The sequence below is a fragment of the Hypomesus nipponensis genome, chromosome 19, assembly GCF_054491055.1.
Source record: "Hypomesus nipponensis isolate SF chromosome 19, ASM5449105v1, whole genome shotgun sequence".
NCBI lineage: Eukaryota > Metazoa > Chordata > Actinopteri > Osmeriformes > Osmeridae > Hypomesus > Hypomesus nipponensis.
The window spans coordinates 9,293,206-9,318,628 of record NC_140379.1 but is presented as its reverse complement, the minus strand read 5'-3'; the positions used below and the strand labels follow the sequence as shown (position 1 = coordinate 9,318,628).

The window sequence follows — 25,423 nt, the reverse complement described above, 5'->3', positions numbered from 1 at the left end:
CTATGTACAAAGAGAGGGGACAACTTGCTATCAAAACATTCAAGTGTTTCTTCAACAGCAGCGAAAAAAAGTTTTGGTCTATGATTTGACACAATTGATATTTGTGTTTAATGGTGAGCATGTTACATGTCATGTTAAAGTAGATAACATGGTTCCTCAGGATTGGTCCTCCACCCAATCCCCTTTTCTTGAAGACGGTTGGAAAATTCAGGAAAGACAGCCATTTTGCACAGCTTCCTAGCAAGTACACACAAGTAAAAGTAGGCTGTTGTTAAATAATATAACATAGACAGCTATCTAGTAGGAAACAGAAGCAACAACACACTGTCTCATAGTTTCACTCTTGGCTTGTCGCATTTTTATTCAAACGACACAGGTAAGTACATTGAAAGCGAAAATATTTGCCAGCTAATTTGGTTGTTCTAGCTAACTGGCTAGCCAGCTGTCAAACGTTAGACAGCCCACATATGGCATGTTTGGCCATCTCAGCTGATTAGCTAATGTTAGCTAACCAGCTAGCTAGTACGAATGCGTCATGACTGGAAGATTACAGAGGAATACCAGCATGCTCTCACGTAGTATGGCTACCCTTTACTAGAGGGACTCGCATCCAGGTCATTGCCACCATGCGACCTCCCGTGGAAACTAGTGTTCAACAATCATTTGAAGCAAGCATACAGGCCTAGCTATGCCGCTCACTAGCTAGCTGACTAGGCCCCCTATCCGCCCCTTTGAGATGCACACCCCATTGGACATGTCTGCATTTAGAAGCACGCTAAAGCCCTGTGCCCGTTAAACTATTACCATGGGTGTCAAAATCAGGACAGCGACCGCGAGACAGCCAAAAAGTCGTCTCTTATTGAAAATATGGATACGCACAGCCGTGTCGTGGGTCTACTGTATACAGTATAGCTAGCATCCCTCGGGGTCTCTGTCCGCGTCACCTGACACACCTAGTCAGTCACAGACTAGTCATACCAGTGTTTTAAGAGACCTGTGACAGCCACAGTAACTAAACTGTGAGCAGCCCCTTACTTTACATGATAGTAAGGCAGATACTAGCCTGTTTGATAGTGAGACGCAATGAGATGCGTGTCATGTGCCACTGCCAGGCAACATAGTGTACTGAATGCAGCCCTGCCCTGTGCAACATGATCCTGAAGGGCATCTTCAGGGGTGAAGGGTTAGGAGAGCAAAACAGTTGGCCACCTATGTCATCACTGGTTGTAACATTGCAGTGTATAGTAGCAAACAATAAATGTTAGGGATATAATGTTTCTTGTGATTCTGGTGGTTGTGGGATGATTTGACTGACGTGTGTGGGTTTCCAACAGCACCAGTGTAAAAGGGCAGGTTTCAACGTGAGAAACAATACAGGGTGAGTACACCTCACTAACACCAGCACTCTGACTACAGGCCTTGCAGTCACTTCCACACACTGCCACACTGCTTGCAGAGAACACCTCACTCATATATTGCCATTATAGCAGGTTAGCCTCAGCTTTGTTTGAAAGGTGCTGAGATGTCAGGGTTGTTCAGTTTCTGAAACTGACTGTACTAGTCTCTGAACCTTGGTGTGGACCTGACTGATAGCAGTGATCTGTAGTGGCTGAATGAGAGGCTATTGGGCACCCAGGTTGGCTTTTTTAGCTTAGTGACTGGCAGTGTGACTGGCACACTGAGTGGTTGATTGATTGACTGCCTGGTTTAGACCGTCAAGTGTGGCCTGCTTATGCCCATGGTTTGTCGGTATGTCTGTTGGGTGATTCAGACTTAAGCCATATCAGGCAGCACTGAGACTGCACCTCCTCTACCTCCTGCACACAGGGACTGGCATCCAGGCTCTCCTTCCTGTAGCACCACCGTGGTCTCCTCCCTGTCCTGTCGCTCAGCAACCCCGTCAGCTGTCTTCCTGTCCTGTCTGTCCTCCGCCCTGACTCTTAGGTGTGTTTGTTTTTCAATGTGGTCCGTCTGTGATGATGTGTATTTGCGTACAGCACTGTACATGTTTGTGTGTTTCTCCTGTCTTTCCCTAAGTGTCATCTGTGTGTGTGGCCTGTTTTGTGTGTGTGTGTGTGTGTGTCTGTTCCTGTAGTGTAGTGATCGGCCCTGGATGGATAGCCTGGAGGCTGAAGCTCTTTACCTGTCCCAGGAGCAGCATGGGCAGGTCCAGTGTGACCTGGACCCCAACACCCTGGGGGGGTAAGAATTCCTCACTCTCCCCCTCCCTGTCTGTCAATCCTCCCCTTGGGGGCACAATCCCCCCTTCCCTATCTTGGGGCAGGGGGATTTGTCTCTGTGTTGGTACAATACTGGTAATAGTCATATTTCCTGTTATCTTAGTGTGCCATGAAGTGGTACTGGCAGCTAGTCTGCTTGTTCAGACAAAGAGGAGAGGAGTTAGGTGTTGTGTAGCAAGGAGTAGAGTGTTGTTTAGAGGGGAGTAGGGTGTTGTGTAGAGAAGATTTAAGGTGTTGTATAGACAGGATTAAAGTGTTGTGTAGAGAGGAGTAAGGTGTTGTGTAGAGAAGGGTGTTGTGTAGAGAGGGGAAGGGTATTGTGTTGACTTTCTGTGACGGTGACTAAGCCTGCCATGCTGAGCGCAGGTTGTTTACTCTGTCTGCTGTTATTATGTCCTCTGTTTATGATGCCACTGGCATCTCCCACAGGTCAGGGAGGTGTGTGCACGTTGTTGTGTGTGTGTGTGTGTGTGTGTGTGTGTGTGTGTGTGTGAAATACAGCCACTGTCACATGACCGACTCCCCCACCCCTTCCCCAGCAGCGCCGGAACCTGATAGTTGATCGTCCCTATTCTGGAGCAGGGATTACCCTCTTTGGCCCTGTCCATTCATTCCTGCTGTTCTGACAGCCTTATCTACATCGATCTGACAGCCTGTTTATCTGTGGAGGCAGCAGATCTGCTGGGCTAGGACAAAGCTGCACAATGGCTTCAGGGGCCATCAGCATTTTCATTGTGGCCCCAGTGGCCACAGCCCCTAGTGAGCTGGCTGGACGCAACGCTGCCTGGCTAGTCCTGCTCTCCGCCCGCTCCGCGCTGGCCTGTCTGTCCTCTCCTCTGCCTCGCAGTGTTGCCGTCGTCCGGTCAGCGAGGAGCTGTCGTCTCACCGTCTTCTGAGAAGTGTTTTGGAAGGTTTTCTTCGTGCCGTGTTGGTGGTACGGTAGTTAGCTTTGACCTTTTTTTTATTTTATTTTTTGGGCGGTTCTCCATGAGGACCGTGTCTGTTTCTCCTCCCCAGCCTTTCCTCCTCCCTACCTCTGCTCCTTTCCTCCGTCTGTTCTCTTGTCCTCGGCTCCTCTCCTCTCTGTGACTCGTCCGGAGGCTGTTGAATAGTCCGTCTAGCCAGAGTAGTCTTCCCCATTTACCCTGTTGCTCTGGAGAGATATCTGCACTCAACCATGGCCTCCTTTAAACTGGACTTCTTACCTGAAATGATGGTGGACCATTGTTCCCTAAACTCCAGCCCAGTGTAAGTACTGAATCTTTATTCTTCGCTGTCCATCTGGACACCTGGAGTTTTTGAGTTGCTGTCCACTATGGTCTACTGCATACAGCTGAAATCAATGTGTAAATGGCGACAGAGATCCTGCTTTTTTTGTTAATCTATGAGCAGAGATCAAAAGCTGTGTCTGTTTTAGGCTGTGTGTTTGTGTGTGTGTAGGTTGTGTGTAGTAGGCCTACCAAAACCTACACTGTACCAGTTGTGTACCCGAATCCATGTCGGAAATCTGGTTGGATCAATCCCAGTATGACAGGCACAAAATGTACATCTTCACATTCAGTTTGGTTGTACTGTTTGAAATCTGTGCAAGATATAGACGCCATAGAGATGCCAATGTTGTGTTCTTAGGTTGGTCAGACTATGCATCTCTCTGGGTAGAGTAATACGACGTCCAATTTTGCTCTGTGTTGGGCTGAGACTGGGAGTTGGCCTGGGCCTGACTCAGAGTCTCTGCGTTTTGGGCCTGAATATGGGTGTTGGCCTGAGTCCGGTCTCTCTGCTGTATCATGTCCACCAGGTGTGTATCTGGGACAGCAAGCTCTCTGTTCCAGCATCACAACATCCTGGCATTGTTTACAACTGACTCGTCATCTCTACAGTACTCGCTCTCACTCTCTTTCTGTCTCTCTCTCTGCCTCTCTCTCTCTGTCTCTCTCTCTGTCTCTGTTATTGATCTCTCTCGGTCTCTCCTCAGAGCTAAGAAGATGAATGGGTCACTGGAGCACCCGGACCAGCCTGACATCGACGCCATCAAGATGTTCGTGGGTCAGATCCCGCGCTCCTGGGCGGAGGAGCAGCTGAGGGAGCTGTTCGAGCCGTATGGCGCCGTCTACGAGATCAACGTGCTCCGAGACCGCAGCCAGAACCCCCCACAGAGCAAAGGTACCTTAAACGGACCTGTCCTCCCCCCCCCCCCCCCTCTCCTTTGATTGCCTCCCCCTCATTTGTGACCTTTCTCTCCATAACAGAGAATGCTTTGAATGCCACTCAGAGCCGTGCTGACCTCTCACCTGTAACCTCTAACTCGATGCCATCCTCCTTCTTCTCACCTAATGAAACTAGGTTATGACACCTGAACTGTGCTTTGCCCCTTTGTCCTCCAGGCTGCTGTTTCATCACGTACTACACCAGAAAGTCCGCTTTGGAGGCCCAGAATGCACTGCACAACATGAAGATTCTCCCTGGGGTGAGAATACATCAACTTCTCCCTCTCCAGCCCTGTGCCCAGCCGCATCCCTTTCCCCTCCCATCCCCCAAACAGATCTGTATCCATTCCTTTCTCCTCTCTTGTGTGTGTGCCTGTCTCACTTCCTGTGTAAGTAAGCCCCTTCTCTCCCAACCTGGCTTTCAGATGCACCACCCCATTCAGATGAAGCCAGCTGACAGTGAGAAGAACAACGGTAAGTGTTGTAGAATGTCGAATGTCTAGAGTTTCTGTATCTGGGCTGTCTGGAGGTGTAACAGAGGATCTGGTCCCTTAGCTCTGTTAGAGGTTGTTTCTCTCACCATCTCTCTGTGACCAGCTGTAAGGAATCCTGTACTTCCTGGTTCTCACCTCCTCTCTTCCTGTCTCAGCGGTGGAGGACAGGAAGCTGTTCATTGGTATGATCTCCAAGAAGTGCAATGAGAACGACATCAGACTGATGTTCTCTCCCTATGGACAGATTGAAGAGTGTCGCATCCTGCGAGGTCCTGACGGACTCAGCCGTGGTGAGGCAGATTCAGTTCACCTCAGGACACACGCACACACAGTCGCATGTGTGTTCAAAGGGCTGTTATAGCACTAAAGAATATGTTTGTGTATGTGTGTTGTGTGGCAGGTTGTGCCTTTGTCACCTTTACAGCCAGACAGATGGCCCAGTCAGCCATCAAGTCTATGCACCAGTCTCAAACCATGGAGGTAAGACCTGGGTGCTGAACACGTACACACACACGCCTAACTCAATTCCAATTCCATGCCAACACCTTGACACAAACGCTTAACCCTTTATTATTACTCAGCTATACTTTGGTTTGGTCTATTTCTTTCTCCCTCACTGCTCTCTCCGTCTCTCCGCCTCCTCCTCCTCCTCTCTCTCTCTCTCTCTGCCTCCTCCAGGGCTGTTCCTCCCCCATGGTGGTGAAGTTTGCAGACACCCAGAAGGACAAGGAGCAGAAGAGGATGGCCCAGCAGCTGCAGCAGCAAATGCAGCAGCTCAACGCTGCCTCCATGTGGGGAAACCTGACGGGCATCAACTCCCTGGGGCCCCAGTACCTGGCAGTAAGCTCTCCTCAACACTCTCTTCCTAACTTTCATCCCCATCTCTCTTTCTCTCTCTACCCCATCTCCTCCTCCCCTACACCCTTACCCCCCCCCCCCCCCAAGGTCAGCCCTGACAGATGTTTCTGTGTGTGTGTGTGTTGTGTGTTGGTGTAAATGTCTAGCTTTACTTACAGCTTCTCCAGCAGTCTGCTTCCTCGGGAAATGCCCTCAACAATCTGCACCCCATGACAGGTACATACACACACACACACACACACATATTCACACATGGAAGCATGCACACACATATACATACAAGCAAGGCCGTACACACACAAACGCACACTTACCCTAACAAACTCACAGTCTCTCCCCTACTTCATCTTCCCTGAGAGAGAGATCGAGAGTGTGTGTGTCTTAACTCCACCCGGCTGTGTATCTCAGGGCTGAACGCCATGCAGAACCTAGCAGCCCTAGCGGCAGCGGCTAGCGCCACACAGGCCACACCTTCTGGCTCCAACGCCATGACGACGTCGAGCAGTCCGCTCAGCGTTCTCACCAGCTCAGGTACGACCGCCGGGCAGAACCTCTCCTGGGACAGCTACAAGGGTTGGTCCCTCTCCTTACCTCCACACACACACACACACACACACGTACACACACTTTTGGGAGATCTCCAAGGGGATGGTCCCAGACTATTATGGCCACGATGATGATGACAAAGGCAGTGTAACAACATGGGCACGTCCTCCCCCCAGCAGGCTCCTCCCCCACCTCCAGCAGCAGCTCGTCAGTCAACCCCATGGCGTCTCTGGGGGCTCTGCAGTCTCTGGCCGCCGGAGCTGGCGGTCTCAACATGGGCTCCCTGGCAGGTCGGCACATCCAGCCGTACACACACAGCACTCGGGCTCTAACTGCCTCGATGATCCTTATATACGATCAGCAGTGATATATACCGCATGCCTCAACGTCTCTCTGTGTGCGTCTCCTTCTACGTGTGGCTCTTTTTCCATGTCTGTCTTCCCTCCCGCACCCCACCCAGGCATGGCAGCTCTGAACGGAGGCCTGGGTAGCGGGGGCCTGTCTAACGGGTCGGGCAGCACCATGGAGGCCCTGAGTCAGGCCTACTCTGGCATCCAGCAGTACGCTGCTGCGGCCCTGCCCAGCCTCTACAGCCAGAGCCTGCTGGCCCAGCAGAACGCCAGTGCAGCGGGCAGCCAGAAGGAGGGTGAGGACCTGGGGGAGGCCAGAGGGAGGCGCTGGGGGAGGGACTGGGAAAGCGGGGTGGATGTGTCTGAATGCGTACCTCCTGTGATATGTGACTGTCCTGTTGATGTTAAACTCACACACTCCTGCTATCTGTGTACTCTGTGTTTGTGTGTGTGCTGGACGTTAGTGAACAGGAGAGCTAGGTCAGCCGGAACTAGAATAGAAATCTAGGCTAGAGAGTGTCACCTTCTGCTAAGGCTTGTGTCTTGTTTTGAATCTGCTGCAACAGCCAGTGAGAGTCGGAGCACGGGTAAGACCCCCATCCATCACCACCTACTTCTGGAATGTTCTCTTCATCTCTGACTAACACTGCTACAGTAGTGATGTAGCCTGAATGCTAGCACTCTGTGTCCCATCAGTCACCTGCACCCAGTACTGTCAGTGTCAACCATTGATTGATTTATTGATTGGTTGAAAGGTTAATTGCTTACCAGCTTTCTCATTGTGTAGTAAACCATGCCTCCCTCACTGAGTGACTGTGCCCCTCACCCTTAGGTCCAGAGGGGGCCAATCTGTTCATCTACCACCTGCCCCAAGAGTTTGGAGACCAGGACCTGCTCCAGATGTTCATGCCCTTTGGAAACGTCATATCAGCAAAGGTCTTCATCGACAAGCAGACCAACCTCAGCAAGTGCTTTGGTGAGGGGGTGGTCAGGTGTTAACATGTGAAGGCATGGTTATATGCCATGTGTGGTTAGTTAATGTGATATAGGCAGGCTCCATTAACATTTAACTGTGTGTTTCCCCCTCTAGGTTTTGTGAGCTACGACAACCCTGTGTCGTCCCAAGCAGCCATCCAGTCCATGAACGGCTTCCAGATTGGCATGAAGCGCCTTAAGGTGCAGCTGAAGAGATCCAAGAACGACAGCAAGCCCTACTGACCCCCCCTTCTGCCCCCTTCCTCCCCCCCCCCCCACCCTGCCTCCTATGTGCCCAACTGTCTGTCTGGGGCAGGCTCAGAAAGGGGGGCTACCTGGTAAGTGAAGAGAGAACCAGAGCCTGTTAATGCCCCCCCCTCACCCAAACACACACACACACCCCTTATTTAACCCCTCCCTCTCTCTCTGTAACTCACCTCTACTGGGGCTTTCCCCCGCCCCCTCCCCTCTGTATTAACTAAAGTTCACAGACACCACTATTGTAACACAAATGTGTTGAAGCTGCAGGAGGTGTTGTTGCTTATGAGGAGTTTGTTTACCTGAAACTGGATTCTTGTGTTCTGTTGTGATTTTTTTTGAATTCGTTTCATTCTTTTTTTTCTTTTTTTTATTTAAAATATACTTGTATTTTTTATTTAAGAGAATTTGTCATATTAGTTTGCTGTGTTCTATTTAAAGTCTTGATGATGTGTTGCACAATGACAGCCTGTTGCCAAAATACACCCTTGCTGTTATCCCTGACCCTCACACCCCACCTAATCTTTTACCCCTGCCTCCTGCCCCACTCTTAGATACACACACACACTGACATTGACCCCCCCCCCCCCCAGCCCAGAGCCAGTCAACTCCCACAGATCCTGGGTACTTCTGACAGTATTAGCCTGGGTACTTCTGACAGTACTAGCCTTGGTACTTCTGACAGTACTAGCCTGGGTACTTCTGACACTACTAGCCTGGGTACTTCTGACAGTACTAGCCTTGGTACTAATTCCTACTGTATCTGTGTGCCAGTAAACCTGATGCACATCAGTTCTTCTCAAAGTCTTGATGTTGTATCAGGGAAAGAAAATCATGACTGAGAGACTAAATTATTATTTATTAGTTGTGTTTTGTTTGTTACTTTAATTTATTAATTCAGTAACCAAAAATAATAAGCTTGAATTTTTGTTCTGGGAATCTTCAGCTAAAGGACGAGTTGAGTAGGGCTGGATTACTATACTGGGACAACCGGATGAGCAGGAGGTAGCTCTCTGCTTTTCTCCTCTTATCTCCTCTTTCTCCTCTCCATTTACCATCTTCCTCTCCGGTTGCTGCCAGAGCTTGTCTTGGTTTTAATTGACCTAACTCAGAACCCTCCTAGCGGGTAGAACAGGAACCCCCCCCCCCCCACACACACACACACACAGAAGTTCTAATGGGTAGAATAGATCTTGATCAACACAAACCCTGTCATCTACCCCAGCCTTTGACGAGGCATCCAGGAACTTGTGTTTTTATAGATACTGTAGGAGAACCAGGTGTCCACATGATGATGATGATGATGATGATGATGATGATGATGATGATGATGATGATGATGATGATTCTGTATATTACTAAAGTATTATGATGCCTTTTCTATTTTTATAGAGGTTTTATACTCCTCCTGAGCAACAGGAATCTATTTATTGCCTAAATTATTTCACTGAATTGAAATGATTGTTTTGAGAATCTTCAACAGTATTTTGTAGAATCCTTATGTGAAGAGGTTGCCATGCCTACTTTAAGACTACTAGCCTTAGTGGGCGGTCCTATCCATCTACACAGCAATTGTCAATTATCTAGGTGTTGTTGTGGGCCGGTCCTTGTTGCCATGACGCTGTGTCATGGTGTGGAGGTCTGAGGTACAGGATAGCTGTCCTAGTTGCTGAGGGCCACAGATAATCCCTCTCGCTCGCTCTCATTTCCAGTCTCTCTCTGTCTCACTCTTTCTTTCTCAAAGGTGGTGACTGGGCTGGGGTGTTATACCATTTGCCTAGTCTACAGAGATAGTGGACATAAAGTGGCACCATGTCCAACTAAACCACCATTGTCACCATCAGTAAGATGAAACTCCTCTTGAGGAGTCAAGCTTTAGACCATCACCCCCTAGTGGTCTGGTGGATAATTTGCCAAACGCCACAGACCAGTGTGTGTGCATGTGCGTGTTACAGTAAACACGACTAGCTGGAAACACGTTGGAATAGGAAGTATGTTGGCTCAACTGTTTGACTTTATTTAGTGTACCATTATATCCTCCAACCCCTACCGTTACGTTCTGAAAGACTCCATTAACACTATCCAATCAGGGTACAGGTCTTTGTTGTCGAGGCCCTCGCTGCACTGCTGCCTGGGACACACCAAGTACACACCGAGACTGATAAAGCACAAGCCCACACCCAAAGATGTTCAGCTCCGATGAGAGATAAAGCCACCAGGAGGCGTCAGTGAGTCCTGAGAGGCCGCAGAGCCTGATGCCAGTGCAGAGCGATACAGGCCACCTAGTGACCACTACTGGAGGGAATGTGAAAGCACATGTTTATACTGAGCTGAAAACCAGCCAGGATCTATTCTTCGAGGTTTCCACAGAAACCTATGGTGTGTGTCTAATCTTGTACAGAAATCCAGACAGGTTTGGTAGAAGCTATGCTAGGAGAGGCAGACTTGTTGGTTGGTGTCTCGGTGTTGTCAAGTGCTGTATGTTTTCATCATCTCACCTGTATGTTACAGCATGTTACTTGTTGTCTCTATCCCTCCCTCCCTTATTCAATGTTAAGTGTCTAGGCTACATGTGTATTTGTGTCCAACCCCCCCCCCCCCCCCCCCCACATCCACCCGTTCTCCACCACTGTACAAAGACAATCATTTATGATTTTCTTTTCTGCCCCTCTGTGTGTGTTACCTGTGGTAGTGTTGTTAACCTAGGGTCCTCCTTCTGTCTGTCTTCTGTTTTTATCCTAGATCTCTTCCAGCCCACGTTTGTTCCTCGTTTGCCTAGCATGTTGATGTGACGTCAAAAAGCTCATCGTCCAGTCCCTTACCCTCTACTCTTCTCTGAATCCTTTGACTCTGATTATTTTTTCTTGTGTTTATAAAGAGGTTTGTGTTTGTGTGTTTCTCATCTGTCCTTTGTGCTGCCAAAAGGGGGCGCTAGTAAGACTGCTGTTTGGGAGAAGAAAAAAAATGTATAAAGTTACATGAGTATTGTTACGAGTAACAAAATAAAAAAGAGGATCTATTTTTCTAGAATTTTCTGACATAACCACTAGAATTTTGCAAACCCTTTTTGTTTTTTTCACTTAGTTGGACCTGTTTTCCTTGGCGGTGTGATTGTATTTGAGTTCTCGTAGTGTTGGAGCAGTCGTCCTAGCGCCTCCCTGCTGTGTTCCCTTGGGTTTGTGTGTTGAAAAAGCAGCCAATCAATTTCTAGAGAGTAGTTCAGAGTGTGAGTGTTTCTCTCTCTCTCTCGTCTGCTCTAACCCCTTTTGTAGAATTGTCTTTGGTCACATTTTGCTAAACAGGGGAAGACTTTGTAGTTTTGTGCTAGTTAGTTAGTTGGCATGGTGTAATTTTTTGGGAGTTCCTACTGAGTGATGACAGCGATATACACTTGAATCATTGTTAGTCCTACAGAGTGTGTGAGATCATCACTGGCACATACTGTTCTCATTTTCTTCTGGTATGGTGAACCAGCAGGGTCTGAGTACTGAGATAGTTATTACACTAAGAGCAGAACAGCGTGTCATCAGTTAAGCAGATATTAAGCATGCACCTTTCAGTTTTTTTTTTTTTTTTTTTGGTAACTGCACTGAAATCCTCAGCAAAATGTGATTTAGTTTTGTTTAAAGAATAACGGCTAATAACGAATAAACCAGTGCCAAACATTTTGCACATGGGTCATATTTTTCTCTGACATATTGCCCTTGCTGATGCTAGGATTGAGAGTCTGGGGCAGTTCTGGGTGTTGCTGTGGTGGATGGAAGCATGCGTATGAGCGAGAGAGAGAGAGAGATAGAGAGTGTAGAGTTTAAGGTGAAGTTGGCAGTCATGCAGAACAGTATAGTGAGAGATTAGTAGTCACCCACCTGTGTTATAATGTTTAATATAATTCATCTAAATATGGGCCTGCACTGGCTTTGTTGAAGCAATTTGAGGTAAAAAGTGTGTGTGTGTGCGTGCGTTTGCTCAGGGGTGTGTGTGTGTGTGTTGGTGTGTTGCCAGTCTGTGTTTGCGTGTGTTTTAGTGCCTCAATAAAAGCAACCTGATCAGTGCTTGGTCTGATAAACTACAAACATGGCCGCTGTAATACGACCAGTCGATGGGTTCCTGTGTTACCATGTGATAGCTCATACGACTCCAGTCAAACGGGAGTTCTCGTAGTCAATATGAAGGTGAAAGGTGTGTTTATAACTCTTGGTTTGTACAGTACTGCCTTTTCTACTACAACAAACACTCTGTAAAATGTTAGTGGTGAACCCTGTATAGTTTGACACAAAGACCAAACCCTAGTCTTATAGAAGGCCATACAAATCAACTGGTATGAAGACAATTCTGTAAAAGTCGCCTTTTTCTGCATTCAATAAAAAACTGTTTTTATTTTCCTTAATTTTTTATTTTTTGTTTTACATTGTTGTGGTTTTGATGTGACACATAGTAACTGCTGACATTGTTAGATGGCTTAATCAGTTGTAACTGCTTGTGATGGGTAGATAGCATACCGAATGTTCTGGAATGTAGAAGGCTTCAGTCTCGTCATCCAGGGGACTGGGGCCACACTCCAGCAATCCTCTCTGTCAGCAGACTGTGTGATTCTGATTGGTTGGTTTGTTTGTTTATTATGTACAATTAAAATGTTTGAGAAGATTCACATTCAGGTTTTTTTTTACTCTTGTGTGTATTTGAATGTTAATTTTTATTCAGTTTCATTAGTGCGCTACAGCATATTTAGTATAAAAATGGGAGTACAAAATGTATCAATTTATATGATACAATCAATACTGCATAGCATTGGGCTCAAATAAACATGAGGTAACCAACGATGAATCGCAGCAACACCTTGACATTTCAGAAGGGAGGGTGAGGGTAGACAGGCAGTTAGCGTGGCTGAAGCCCAGGGCTCATGCTGATGTATTACTTACAATGCTGTTCCCTTGTCGTGGTGTTTATTGAAGCTTCCTGCTCCTCAGGCAAACACTGGATCTCCCCTTCAGTCATGGACACACTGCTGACCATTCTTTTAACAGGTTTGATACTGGTTGTGCGGTTCTTTGTACCTTTCACTGCACTTTACGTTTGTCTGGGCAGTGGGCAAGCAGCTAAACAACTCACCAGCTGGATAATGATACCATAACAGAGGATTGTACCGTATCACTGCAAGTCAATATAGCTTAGTGGTTAGAGCACTTCACTGCAGATCAAAAGGTCACAGTTCAAATCCCCCTTGCTATATATGTCACTTTGGATGAAGTCTGCTAAATGAATACATTACATTGCAATGGATAAAGCAAACATGACTGTTTTTAGATTTTTAACACAGCCTTTGTTTTGTAAACAGGACTCTGAAAACAGTCCGTTCAGCATGCTAAACTTTATTAATCTGATGAGGCTGTGGTATTACAGTAGAGAAGAATCATATGAAGATAATGAACCAGCACTCCTGACTCGGGTCTGATTCAAGTGTTTATTCTGCAAAGTACATTGGATTACATGATTGTGTCTGACAAAGTGTGGTCTAAAGGACCACACAAAACACACATCTCTCTCTCACACACACACACATCCTTTTCTCTATCTCACACACCTCTACATCACCCACAGACACTTCCCTAACCCTTTTCTCAGTACTTCCCTTAAATCCTCATTCTTACAACTTTAGTCTGATTAGTTCATGACACAAAAACATTAATTAAATGATTTAAAAGTTGAAAATAAATTAAAAAGCAATTAAAAAGTCTGACTGTAGAAATCTACCATGAGCAGAATCAAGTGCTGGATGATAGGGTCTGTGTGTCGACAAAACACCCCTTACAGTTCAGAGAGGAAACATCTGGTCTTAACACACACCGACCACAAACATGGGTTTGAAGAACTAAATTACATCAGCATTATCTGAAGTTTACCCTTAAAATGCCTTTTAAGGATTCAGAAACTTGACATTAAGAGATGAGGAGCATCTGGGTCATACTAGATATAAATGATGGCTAATGTGCTTCTCTGCTCTTCAGAACCACTAACAGCAACTCAAACTGTGCATAGAGACAGTTTGAACATGAAGAGAGAAGAAGGGTGAGTTCTGACCAGAGCCCCACCTTGATCACTCTGGGCTGTCTGTCGTGTCAAGACTGGTCCACTAGGGGGGGCCGAGGCACTGCTCGCCCCTCACTGGAGGTCTGTCTGACAGTCATACCAGCCAGCAGAACTCTTTAGTAAGGCACTGGGTGGGTCTTGGTCTGGTCTGGTCTGGTCTAGATGGATCTGGTCTAGGTCTGGCTCTTGTAACATGTACAATTTTTGTAGACAGTACGTGTAGTCTGTAGTATTAACTTTGTTCCTGACTAGTCATATGGTGACTGTCCTCTGGTGACTAGTCTTCTGGTTAGTCTGAGGGGGAGGGGTTTAGTTAATTCAGTATTCCAGCTCGCTGGTCTAGAAGCTTCCACCGCTTCTGCAACGCAAGTTACCATGGGGACGTTCCCGGTGCCTCTGTGTTGTTGGCGGAATGTCCAGGGGCAGGGTTAGGGTGGTTATGGGCATGGGGTTGGCAGGGCATCAGGAGGTCACAGCCTGGACGTAGTTGGCGGGGTAGAGGCCCATCTTTCCACTGGTCAGTCGGCCTTTACACCAGCCCTGCTCATCCTCCTCTCCCAACTTCATCAACTCTTCACCTGGAGGAGGAGCAGAAGTTGACCTAAATAAATACACCACTTTCATACATCAGACCAGTGTCTGACCTGAGAGCCAATAGACCTCTTTAGACCTCATCCAGGGATCCATTCCACTCCAGAGAGTGGCGTTCTTGCCCCCCCCCCCCACTGCCTCCCAGAGGATCACAGATCAGACCAAGGACACATTAAGTCCTGTTACGCTGTCCCTGTTTTACCTCGGCTGGTGGTAATCCAGGATGTATACCATAAGAGACATGAGATTATTTGAAGGTTATAGACCAGGCCAGACATTAACCCTAACTCTAAAGAAAGTCATGGCTATGCATGTTGTTAGTCAGGAGGGTTGTGGATCTCATAACAGCAGATCTCTGACAGAACCCGTCCGTGCGCAACTTCGCCCCCCCCCAGACGGGCTCAGACTGGCTTAGCACCACAGGAAGCCTGATTGGACCAGGAGCTGACAGGGATCAAGCCAATCACAGAATAGGATGCCAGGCAGACAGATTTCTTTACACCAATGCTCCCCAGGGGGGAGGGACTCGACAGGATCAACCTGCCAATCAAATGATGAGAGCACAGTTCCGTCCTGGTTCCTCAGAAAAACCTAGGCCAATCACATTCGAGCAGGCACCATATGATGAACATGCTCCTGGTACAGGATACGTTTTAAAAAGTGGATCTCTGACCTGTCAGAACAAGTATGGTGAATTTATTCCTAATATCCTTAATTAACAATAATAATATGCTACAGTACTATGACAACATCCTGAACACTTACCTGCCATGTTGATGGTTCAGGAAGTGGTGAGAGTGTTTAGACATACCATAGTTATCATCTGATAATCATAGTGGTTTGATAGATCAGTTATGAACGTTACACCTCCTGCCGTCAGGCTGGATAACTCCATAAATGGTTTGTTACATACACACTGGAAACCATGACTACCCCACACATACAACAGTGGGTCCTATGGATACAGACAGTGAGAGTGTATCATATTCTTACACAAATACCCACACACACACAGGTACCCATACCCACAGGTTATGAGTACTGTTGGTATAGCCAGCTGAAGCAGAGGCCAACATGCAGATACTAACACACTGTTTGTGCGTATGCGTGTATGTGCATGTGTGTGTGTATGTGCGTGTGTGTGTGTGAATGTGCGTGTATGTCATTAATAAGCATTAGTAAGGATTAATACCTGCTTTAAAGCTCAGCTCGTCAGCCTCCTGGCCAGTGTAATCATATAGTGCTCTGACTCTCACAGCCGCTACCTTCTCCTCCTCCTCCTCCTCCTCCTCCTCCTCTTCACCCAGCCCGTTGGCTGAAAGGCCCTTCTTAGGGCTGTCTTCATCTGACCAATCAGAGGAGTAGTCCTTTGTCACCCTGGGAATCACATATGCGTGAGTGCACACACACACACACACACACAGAGTCAGTTATAGTCCACCTCTGACAGTAAGGCTGACTGGGTTTTAACATTGTTAAACCTTGTAATTCCCTGTTCCCCAGCAGAGGGCGCTGGTAGACATTCTATCACCCCTCCCCCTCCCCACCGAACACAGGGACTTGTTCTGGTAATCAGACCTCACTGGTGACTGTGTATGAACAATAAAGGAACATACAGGTTTACATCAAACACACAAAAAGAGGACACACAAAGAAAAGACAAAAACATACAAACAAATACATATACCCCCTCCCCCCCACAAACACACACACACTAACCCTTGGGCCCTGACTCAGCAATATCCTTTTAATTACAGACTAGTGAGTGAGGCATGCTGGGAACAGGAAGCAGCCTCCATAAGAACCCAGACACCTTAAACATTATTCAGTTTGGGCCTGGAATTTACCCTAAGTCTGAGTGAACAACTCTGGCCTGGTCTGGGTCACAAGTACAAATCCCCAGACACCTTTCCCACCAGCAGGTCATGGTGGTCCTGGTACCTGGTGTTCTCTTGGGGGGTGGGAGGAGCCTCCTTCCCTGATGACACAATGTTGGTGAGAGTGACCACATCATCTGCACAACTGCTCCTCTCCTTCCTGCCGATGGAACAGTTTGCCTCCGGGGACCACTCCTACATACACACACACACGCACACACACGGATTACGGCCATGTCTTTCATCTTGTTGGGTCAGGTATCGAGTCTATTGTAAGTAATCGGTTTCAACCATCAGACACACCCTTTTGGCACAATGAACCCAGACGAGGAGAGGAGGAAAGGAGAGGAGGAGGAGGAGGAGGAGGAGCAGAGCTCCAGGTTCTGGTTGTCCAGAGCAGCTCTCAATCTGACCAGCCAGGCCACTAAGACAATGGAGCCTCTGTGTGGGAGGAGCTCTGAGCTGTGGGAACGCCAGAGGATGCCTGCTTCCCTGCCAACCTCTCTGCCAACCTTCCCCACTTTGCCCTACCAGCCTGTTTCTGCCAGCCTGTCTCTGCCAGCCTGTCTCTGCCAGCCTGTCTCTGCCAGCCTGTCTCTGCCAGCCTGTCTCTACCAGCCTGTCTCTGCCAGCCGGTCTCTGCCAGCCTGTCTCTACCAGCCTGTCTCTGCCAGCCTCTCTCTACCAGCCTGTCTCTGGGGCTGGGAGGGGGGCTGGGGTTTGGAAGGGTTAGTGTCTAGTTGCTGGATAGAAGAGCAGAGGGGAGGGGCTTGGCTCAGAGAGCCAACCAGCATTCCAGGGCCCACTCATCTCCACCCTCCAACACAACAGGCTCCTTTTACCAGGCTACCTCTGGAATGCATCGCCTGGCAACACGCATGGCAACCAACAACTTTATACCGGTTAGTAACCAGGAAGTGAAACAAGAGTATGTGTGTGTGTGATTATGTCTTTGTATATATGTGTGTGTGTGTGTGTGTGTGTGTGTGTATGTGTGTGTATATACATATATGTGATAATGTGTGTGTGTGTTTGTGTCTCACATCAAACTGGGGCCAGTTCATGCCCATCCCAGGTCCGTGTGTGTTCCTCCACCACTTCAGGTCCTCGCTGTCATTGGCTGAGTTGATGGTCTGGCCAAGGTCCCGGTACAGAGCCTTAAACCTGATAGGAAATCTCACATGTATCACAGGCCCAGTCTAATAGTTCTACTAACACACATAACTAGTGTGCAGATAAACACATTTATTATATATTATTTTAGTATATAGTTACAGTTATGTAGGTATAGTTTTACATTTATAATTGGATTGGTGCATTTCCTGCTATATATTAGTTCTAATTTCAGGAGAGGTTTCATGGGTATTTGGCCATGTTGCCTAATTTGTGGTCAAATTCCACTGAATATTTACTCAGTGTGAGGGACAGCGTTGACATAGTAACCTAAGCAGTGTTTAAACAGTAAACAGTGTTTTGGAGGACGATACAAGGTTGTTGGTTAATAAACAACATCTCTGGAATTTCATTCACTCCCTAGGCACACACACAAACCGAGAGACATGATCAACATTGAACCAGTAAACACCCTCACTCAAAAGTTAAGAAATAAATGGTGCTGTACTGTCCAGTGGTGTTTTTTGTTTGTGTGTTGTTTGTGTCCTACCCATCGCGGGAGGAGAGGTCCAGGTGTGTGTGGATGTCCAGTAGCACCTCCTTGAAGAAGCACAGCCTGTTCTTCTCTGCCTCCTGAGTGAGGTCAAACACCTGCTCCATGTCCTCCATGTAGCGAGGGTTCACCCGGTTCAGCTCATCCAGGGCCTTCTCATAGCGATCCTTGGCCTAAATACACACATGCAGCAGTTACTGGCAGGTTAACACTCCAGTTTACAGTCTTGAGAACAGTGGATCTCATTACAACTACACGCGCACACACACACACACACACACAGCAGTACCTTCTCGGCCTCCTCACTGCACCGCTCTACGCGCTCGCTGTACTTCCGTACTTCCTCCAGAGACTTGGTGGTGTCCGCCTTTGCGTGCGTCTCCCTGGTAATGGCGGTGCGCTCCTCCTTGCGGGCCTGGTGGTAGCTCTTCCGGGACGCCTCCACCTGGGAGTCAGGGGTCACAGAGACAGTCACACAATCACCATCACAGACCGTAAGAGAGAGAGATAGAGACAGACAGAGAGAGAGAGGGAGGAAGAAAGAGATTTGAATAAGCCCCACCTCCTTCAGTTTCCTGACCCAGGGTTTCTGGGCCTTGCGGAACCCTTCATCGGCGTCCTTGGACTCACGGAAGCCCCCGATCATCTGCTTGTGGAAGGCCTCCTTCTGCCAGCAGCGCACCTTCTCACTGTCCTCGGCTGCCAGGCGCTCCTTCAGCTCCAGGTGCAGCTCACTCAGCCTATCAGCAGCCAGCATGAAGGCATGCCACGCCTTCTCTAGTGTCCCGTATTGAGGCCCTGGAGGAACAGCATTCAGAAGACTTCACTTTAAACTGTTCCATTTCCTTCAGCATAACCCGATTTCTGATTCAATCATATGAAATATAATACAATATATATTTGGAAATATACTGGTAGTGAAGCTCTGTGGGAAGCGTAGTTCATCCCACGTGATGTTTGTTGTGCAGGTCACTTCCTGCTCACCTTTCTCGACCACGCCCCTCCACTTCCTGGCCCAGTCGCTGAGCTGTGTGGAGTAGCTCTTCTCTATCTTGGCTCTCTCCTGGAAACAGCTGACCAGATCATTACACAGACGGTGGCCATCATCGATGCGCTTCACTGTCCTCTTGTAGTTACCCGGCTACACATATGCACAGACACACATACAATTAGAAGAGCAGGTATGTGGTTAGGCGGGCAGGGCATAGAGCCAGGGTTAGGGACAGCTACATCATAGGATAGGTGTGTGTTGCAAGTGGGAACTGGCCTGGAGAAGAGGGTGTGTATGTGTGTGCATGAAAGAGAAGCAGTTCGGCTCATGGAAAGGAAGAGTCAACAGGGACTCGTTAAGTATGTGTGTGTACATGTGTTTACACATTCTAGTGTGTGTGGGGTGTTTCTTTTGTTAACATGCAAGTTTCCCAAGCTTCCTGGTAAAATGCAGGGTGTGTGTACGTGTGTGTGTGTACGTGTGTGTGTGTGTCCTCACCTCCCAGAAGCTGTCGCTGCTGCCCATGTCTCTCAGGTCTCCGTTGGAGGACATGGCCGGGTCACCCTTGCAGCACGGAATGATGGCGGCTTGCGGTCAACCTGGTAACAGACAGACAGCCTGGTAACAGACAGACAGCATGGTAACAGACAGACAGCCTGGTAACAGACAGACAGCCTGGTAACAGACAGACAGCCCGGTAACAGACAGACAGCCTGGTAACAGACAACCTTTCAGCCAGACAGTCTCCCTCTCCACCCGCCTCCCTCACTCCCTCTCTGTCCGTCCATGTCCAGCAGATGACCTCCATAAAGACACACGACCCCAGAACTTCCTAGCCTCATCTTTCACATCCTCACAGCTCCCAACTGATTGGATGGCCCTGTTGCCAAGGTCATTCAGCTTCCTGTCAGAACCACAACAACTTCCTGTGTTAGACAACACAGTGTGGCCTGGTCCATTCACTACTACATCACGGGATGTGTCTGTGTACGTGGGTGTATGTGTGTGTACGCGCGCTCGCACGCGTGTGTGTGTGTGTGAGGGGCCAGTGGAAAGTATGCCAGCAGGATAGGCATCTCCCACAAACATGCAGAATGAAGAGCATTTGTGAGAAGCTTACTTATTACATTTCTAATTACATTGCCACGCACCTACTCTATCTCTCTCCCTCTCCCTCATCCACACACACTATTGGCTTGTGTGTGTCTTTGTGTTATGGCACATGGGCATGACAGGGTTGACCAGGGGTCAGGGATATCCAGCCTGCTTTAACAGTAGTCACCAGAGCAGAGACACACAGACAGGCCCCAGCAACTAGGTCTGATGTGCGCGCACACACACTTCCCGAGACCTAACTCCTCCTTTTGGATTACGACAACTGGAGAGAAGAGGAGATGAAATGGAAGAAAGAAGAGGAGATTGGAAATGCATCCTAAAAAAGTAACAGAGGATTATTTTAGAGAGAGGGAGGGGGCGCACTGTTGACCTGCAGTGACTCATCCCTCTCTACCAGGCCTGTCCTAGTGATGCTGGTCATACTGAAGATCAACACAGAACTCTGAAGCCCAGAATCAGGACCAGGACTTCTATGAGGCATTTTGACCCAGAGTTCAGACTGACTAGACCTTTCAAGCACAGCAAACACATTGCTGCCGCTCACAGAACTGACGATAACAATAAACCACAACAAAAGAGACATGCACAAACACGCGCACACAGTGAGTGAGAGAACTCTAGAAATGTGTGCGTGCTCCCTCGGTCAGTGACTCCATAGTGTGTCCACAACGTACTGAGGTCTGTCAGGGTGACTAACTGGAGAACGGTGGGGAGGGGGAGGGACATCAGAGTCTCTGGGCTGACAGACATCAAACAGCAGCTCCACTGTAGGAGCAGTGTGTGTTTATAGGGGAATGGTGGGGGGAGGGAGGCAGGGGGGTTGTATTGGGGAGAGTCATATGTCTGGACTGATGGAGGAAGAAAAGGAGCAGGAGGAGCAAGGCTGTAGTGGTACAGCAGTAAGCCTACTGTGTGTGGGTCCTGGAGGACTCCACACACAGACAGGAGACAGGGCTGCACACCACATGGCTGCACATTCACAACCCATGACAGAAGCTTGTACCCCTCCTCCTTCTCCACGCGCGCGCGCGCGCACACACACACACACACACACACACACACACACACACACACACTTCAGATGTGGTTACAAGAAGACAACTTGTAAGCATGTGGAACTCATTTACATTCAAGGTTTACACATAGGTTTTGTTGGACGAGAAGATACCCGAGCAGAGAGAAGAAGAAGGGAGAGAAGAGGAGGAGGTGGAAGTGGGTCAGGGAAGGCAGGCCAGGCCACTAAGCCCCTCTGGAAACTGGTAATCATTAATCTGATTAATGTACAGCACCATGTGCTTCTCCATGCCTAGCCTGGCCTGGCCTACTCTGGCCTAGCCTAGACCTTCAAAACCTTTGTCCATTACGCTGTACAGCAACTACGCTGACTCGGCACACAAAGTAAAAATCCCAGTAGAACTACAGTAGAATCCCAGTGGGAGTGGCAGCACCCAGCTGTAGACAGAGAGGTGGAGGAAGTGGACTTACCCAGTAAGAGAGGAAAACGGAGGAGAAGAGGGTGCTTCTCTGATAAGGACCGATGTTTTCTCTCCGGCCCTGACGGAGAGAGTGAGGGGAGGATGATTACTCCAGAGAAAAGAGGAGAGAGAAGGATGAAGCTCGTGACTATAACCGACAGAGTCTCAGTGAGTCATTGGAGATCCACACCAGGTCCCTGTAGCTGCCTGGGTAGCTAGCTGCCCGACTAACTGGCTGTGTTGTAGGTGACTGGCTTGGCCGGCTTGCTGCTTGACTGACTAGCTAGCTGGCTGGTTAGTCGACTGTTATAGATGCTGAGTGTGGGAGGTGTTAGATTCTGAAGAGGAGGGTGAAATGCCACACATGGAGATGTGGATGATGAGTGGAGGGAGAGGAGGAGTGATCTTGGTTTTGGGGAGTGGGAGAGGGAAGGGGTCTAGAGGGGTCAGGGCACATCACACCTCCAAAATAACCAGCTGGGTTGTTGGTTATTGGGATGCCCTATTTCTTGTTAAATACCTGTTAACTGCTGCCAACACTGACACCACCTACAAGCTCACTAATACACTGCCATCAAGGCCTTGCAGTTCTGAGACCTGTTGTTCTCCTCAGTTACACCTCTGACACAGGAACAATCTCTTCTACACTGGAGACCACACCTACCACCGTGCCCACATTCCTTCTCCAACGACAATGTCAGGTTCCAACCTGTCCTCTTTCCTTCTAACCCTCACAGACTCCACACATCACAGGAGTGGTGAGGAGACGAGTGGCGTAGGAGTAGAAAGAAGAGGAGTAGAGGAGAGAAGAACAGAGGCATGGCGTGGAAAGGCAGAGTGGACTGGAAGGAAGAGGAGTGGAGAAGAGAGAGGGACGAGTCAGCCTGCTCCTGACCATGTGCTCTCCCAGACTGATGGACTGACTGTCATTTCCAACCCACAGCAGAAGGCTCAGCTTTCAAGAAACTGTATATAGAACAGAACCACACAAACATACACACACACACACACACACAAGTGTGTGGACATGTTTTCTTGTATATTTATTAACACACACACACACACATTTCAGAAAACTTGAGAACCCACCCTATACAGTGGCAGAGTAGGTGTGGTATAAGAACACATCCATACTTCCACTAAACAGTGGTCTGGCCGGGGGTGCAGGAAGGTTCGAATGTTGCGGAGCTAACAGTGGCAGACTCTTGGCTGTTTGAAGGGCATGGGCAAAAAAATAAAAAGGGGACATATTCATACTACACAACATGGGGCCAGCACACAAAAAGCTATGATGCATCATTTGTGATGAAATTGTCTTCATCCTTGATTAAGATTGACACGTTATAAAGTAATCCAGACTATGAATGTAACCATAACCAATTTGGTGGCATCCCTGTTTTCACAGGCAACCGTTACGAAACTTCCCCACATTCTCACTCATGTAGTGACATCATTTAGAGCACTGGATCACTATACACTTGAGGGGCACTTGTCCATTAGAGGAGCACCCAAATTGCACACTTCTGTGCTTTCTTCACCCATAAGACCCTATACAGGACGGCATTCCATTTCTCTCTACTGGAAAGGGCACCCTTTGGGACACTGTCACGTCGTCAGCATAGTGGGAACGGCACCGTTTTCAATCGTAATGAAGGCCACCCAGATAGAGGAACATCAAGTTTAGACCATAAGGGTACCTTACAGCAGGGGTTCTGAATCCTGGTCCTCGGGACTCCCTGCCCTGCATGTTTTAGACGTTTCCCTCCTCAAACACACCTGATTCAAATAATGGGTCGTTATCAGGCCCATTTATTTGAATCAGGTGTGTCGGAGCAGGGAAATATCTAAAACATGCAGGGCAGGGGGTCCCGAGGACCAGGATTGAAAACCACTGCCTTACAGTAGCCTGGCTGCCAGCCCAATTTAGCCAGCCCACAAAAAAATTGGTTGGGAAGTTGGGTCTGGGGTCGCTGGTGAAAAAGTATGTCCGACACGGCGGGCTTTATACGATGATGGACAGATGATCAAATGTAACGTAATCAACCACGTCACCAAAGAGCGCTTGGGTTGAATTCGTTTTCAACAAAAAACATATTACGTTGCTCTGATTGGTTGTAGGTCTATCCAATTTAGCGAAGAGGCATTTTTTTCCGGGTTCGGTTGAAACACGCCCCATACTCACAGCCCAACGGAGCGGTTTCAGACTAATATTCTGACTAGAATTATGAGTAGTCAGGCTAATTTTACAGGGCACGTCATGACGTTCTCAACTAGAAGGGCATTCATAAAGACACGTTATTGAATTGTCTTGCACTACATGGCACATTACAATTTTTTGCATTAATGGACACCCCGTAGGACACAATCAACAAACTATTTTGTCCTTGTGAAGTGCAGCCATTATGGCACTCTCGTTTTAGCCACACTATAGAGCAGTTGAGGAAGGGGCCTACTGTAAACTCTATAAAAGGGATTTTTCAGTAAACCTGTAGCCTAACTCAATAGCGTGTACACGCTGGTCAGTGGCTAACAACGCGGATACATAGGATAATGTACGTTAAATCAACGACAAAATCTCTTGAGCAGTCTGCGTCTGCAGATTATGACCATTGAGTAGATAGACTAGCTGGCCCATACCGGCATAATCCACGTTGATTTGGCAACATAGTCCGCTTCTTTTATTACCTTACCAACCTGCAGGCCAACCTAAACATTAAATGAGTACTCAGATGATTTGGAAGAACAAATCATTTTACATTAAATCCTAAAGCTAGATTTAGGTCATCAAAGAAAGACACAACCATCATTCCTTGAGGGAATACACTGTAGCCGCATGAATATGCTATATAGCTATCTATTAACAGGCGAGTTTTACAGACGTGGCATGGTGTGGTTACTTTGTTACTCGTTGACTAGTTGCGACTATTCTACCACTCGGGTTTACCTGTTGCAGCCTCGAGGTCGTTGCTCCGTTAGAACTTTAGTTGACAATCCACCGAAACCAATAGATCCGCTGTATCACGACGAACAACGCGTAGTCTCGTGTCCTAGTTTGATTGCGATGTGCTCCACCACGAACTCAGAAACGACAGTTTGTTGACAACGACTGGTCCTCGCTCATCCCCCTCTGCCATTGCAACGAATCCATCTGTATTCTCGAGTCACTTGAAATTCACTAGGTGGGGCGCGCCACTCGTGAATTGGTCAGGTTGCGTGAATTTAACCATGGAAAAACAAATATATCCGTAAATATATCCCTCTGGGAGTTTGACAGACAGGCGGGCCTTATTGTTCGCTGTGTTCTAGAGAGGTCTTGCATGCGTAATCAGATGCTGCCTCGCCACAATATCCATTCATCCAATTATAGGGTTAACCGTTGCCTGGCCAGAGGAAACCCATACAGAGACCACACTGTAGATCAGTAGTTCACTTGCTTCACTGAGGTTAATGTTGTCATGGGTTCTGTTTGATGTAGCCATAGTTAAAAGACACAAACTTTGTGATTTCAAGATATAGGTCTAGGCCTAGTTATTGTCGTAAAATATAATTTGTTCAAGTGATGCAATATTCCATAAGCAGTTTACAAACACAGAAAATATTACCTGATTATACTTAATATACGTTAAAACTTTAAATAAAAACGCTGGATTAGTGTTTTTCAGAGCTCCGTCATGTCTTTTGAGTGTGGTTTA

At 47.8% G+C, this 25,423-nt stretch overlaps 2 protein-coding genes and 1 long non-coding RNA gene across 23 annotated transcripts; 2 read left to right on the top strand and 1 right to left on the bottom strand.

Moving 5' to 3' along the window:
* Positions 1-8: 8 nt before the first annotated feature.
* Positions 9-7,935, top strand: celf1 (cugbp, Elav-like family member 1). Of its 20 annotated transcripts, none has more exons than XM_084681624.1 (17): positions 9-113; positions 1,335-1,378; positions 1,828-1,944; positions 2,101-2,202; positions 4,216-4,403; positions 4,625-4,707; positions 4,873-4,921; positions 5,097-5,231; positions 5,342-5,421; positions 5,620-5,781; positions 5,958-6,015; positions 6,208-6,372; positions 6,522-6,635; positions 6,806-6,991; positions 7,262-7,282; positions 7,528-7,671; positions 7,786-7,935. In XM_084681624.1, the coding sequence occupies exons 1-17, from the start codon at positions 111-113 to the stop codon at positions 7,911-7,913; spliced, it is 1,779 nt and encodes a 592-aa protein (XP_084537750.1). In that variant the 5' UTR covers positions 9-110; the 3' UTR covers positions 7,914-7,935. The 20 variants fall into 20 exon arrangements, with proteins under 20 accessions (XP_084537750.1, XP_084537762.1, XP_084537749.1 ...); XM_084681623.1 differs by having other exon boundaries at positions 14-113; positions 5,097-5,228; positions 5,946-6,015; XM_084681628.1 differs by having other exon boundaries at positions 16-113; positions 5,946-6,015; positions 6,208-6,330; positions 6,525-6,635.
* On the top strand, positions 7,933-12,576 carry LOC146246863 (uncharacterized). Its single transcript, XR_014732209.1, has 2 exons — positions 7,933-8,008; positions 10,671-12,576. It is a non-coding gene; the product is annotated as an uncharacterized LOC146246863 (long non-coding RNA).
* Positions 12,577-13,375: 799 nt separating this feature from the next.
* pacsin3 (protein kinase C and casein kinase substrate in neurons 3) lies at positions 13,376-25,184 on the bottom strand. Of its 2 annotated transcripts, XM_084682635.1 has the most exons (11): positions 24,676-25,183; positions 21,742-21,810; positions 19,639-19,739; positions 19,134-19,290; positions 18,712-18,947; positions 18,439-18,594; positions 18,147-18,322; positions 17,527-17,647; positions 16,548-16,678; positions 15,799-15,983; positions 13,376-14,593 (listed from the first exon to the last, which is right to left on the bottom strand). In XM_084682635.1, the coding sequence occupies exons 3-11, from the start codon at positions 19,690-19,692 to the stop codon at positions 14,478-14,480; spliced, it is 1,332 nt and encodes a 443-aa protein (XP_084538761.1). In that variant the 5' UTR covers positions 19,693-19,739; positions 21,742-21,810; positions 24,676-25,183; the 3' UTR covers positions 13,376-14,477. The 2 variants fall into 2 exon arrangements, with proteins under 2 accessions (XP_084538761.1, XP_084538762.1); XM_084682636.1 differs by lacking the exon at positions 21,742-21,810 and having other exon boundaries at positions 24,676-25,184.
* Between the last annotated feature and the right edge of the window lie 239 nt (positions 25,185-25,423).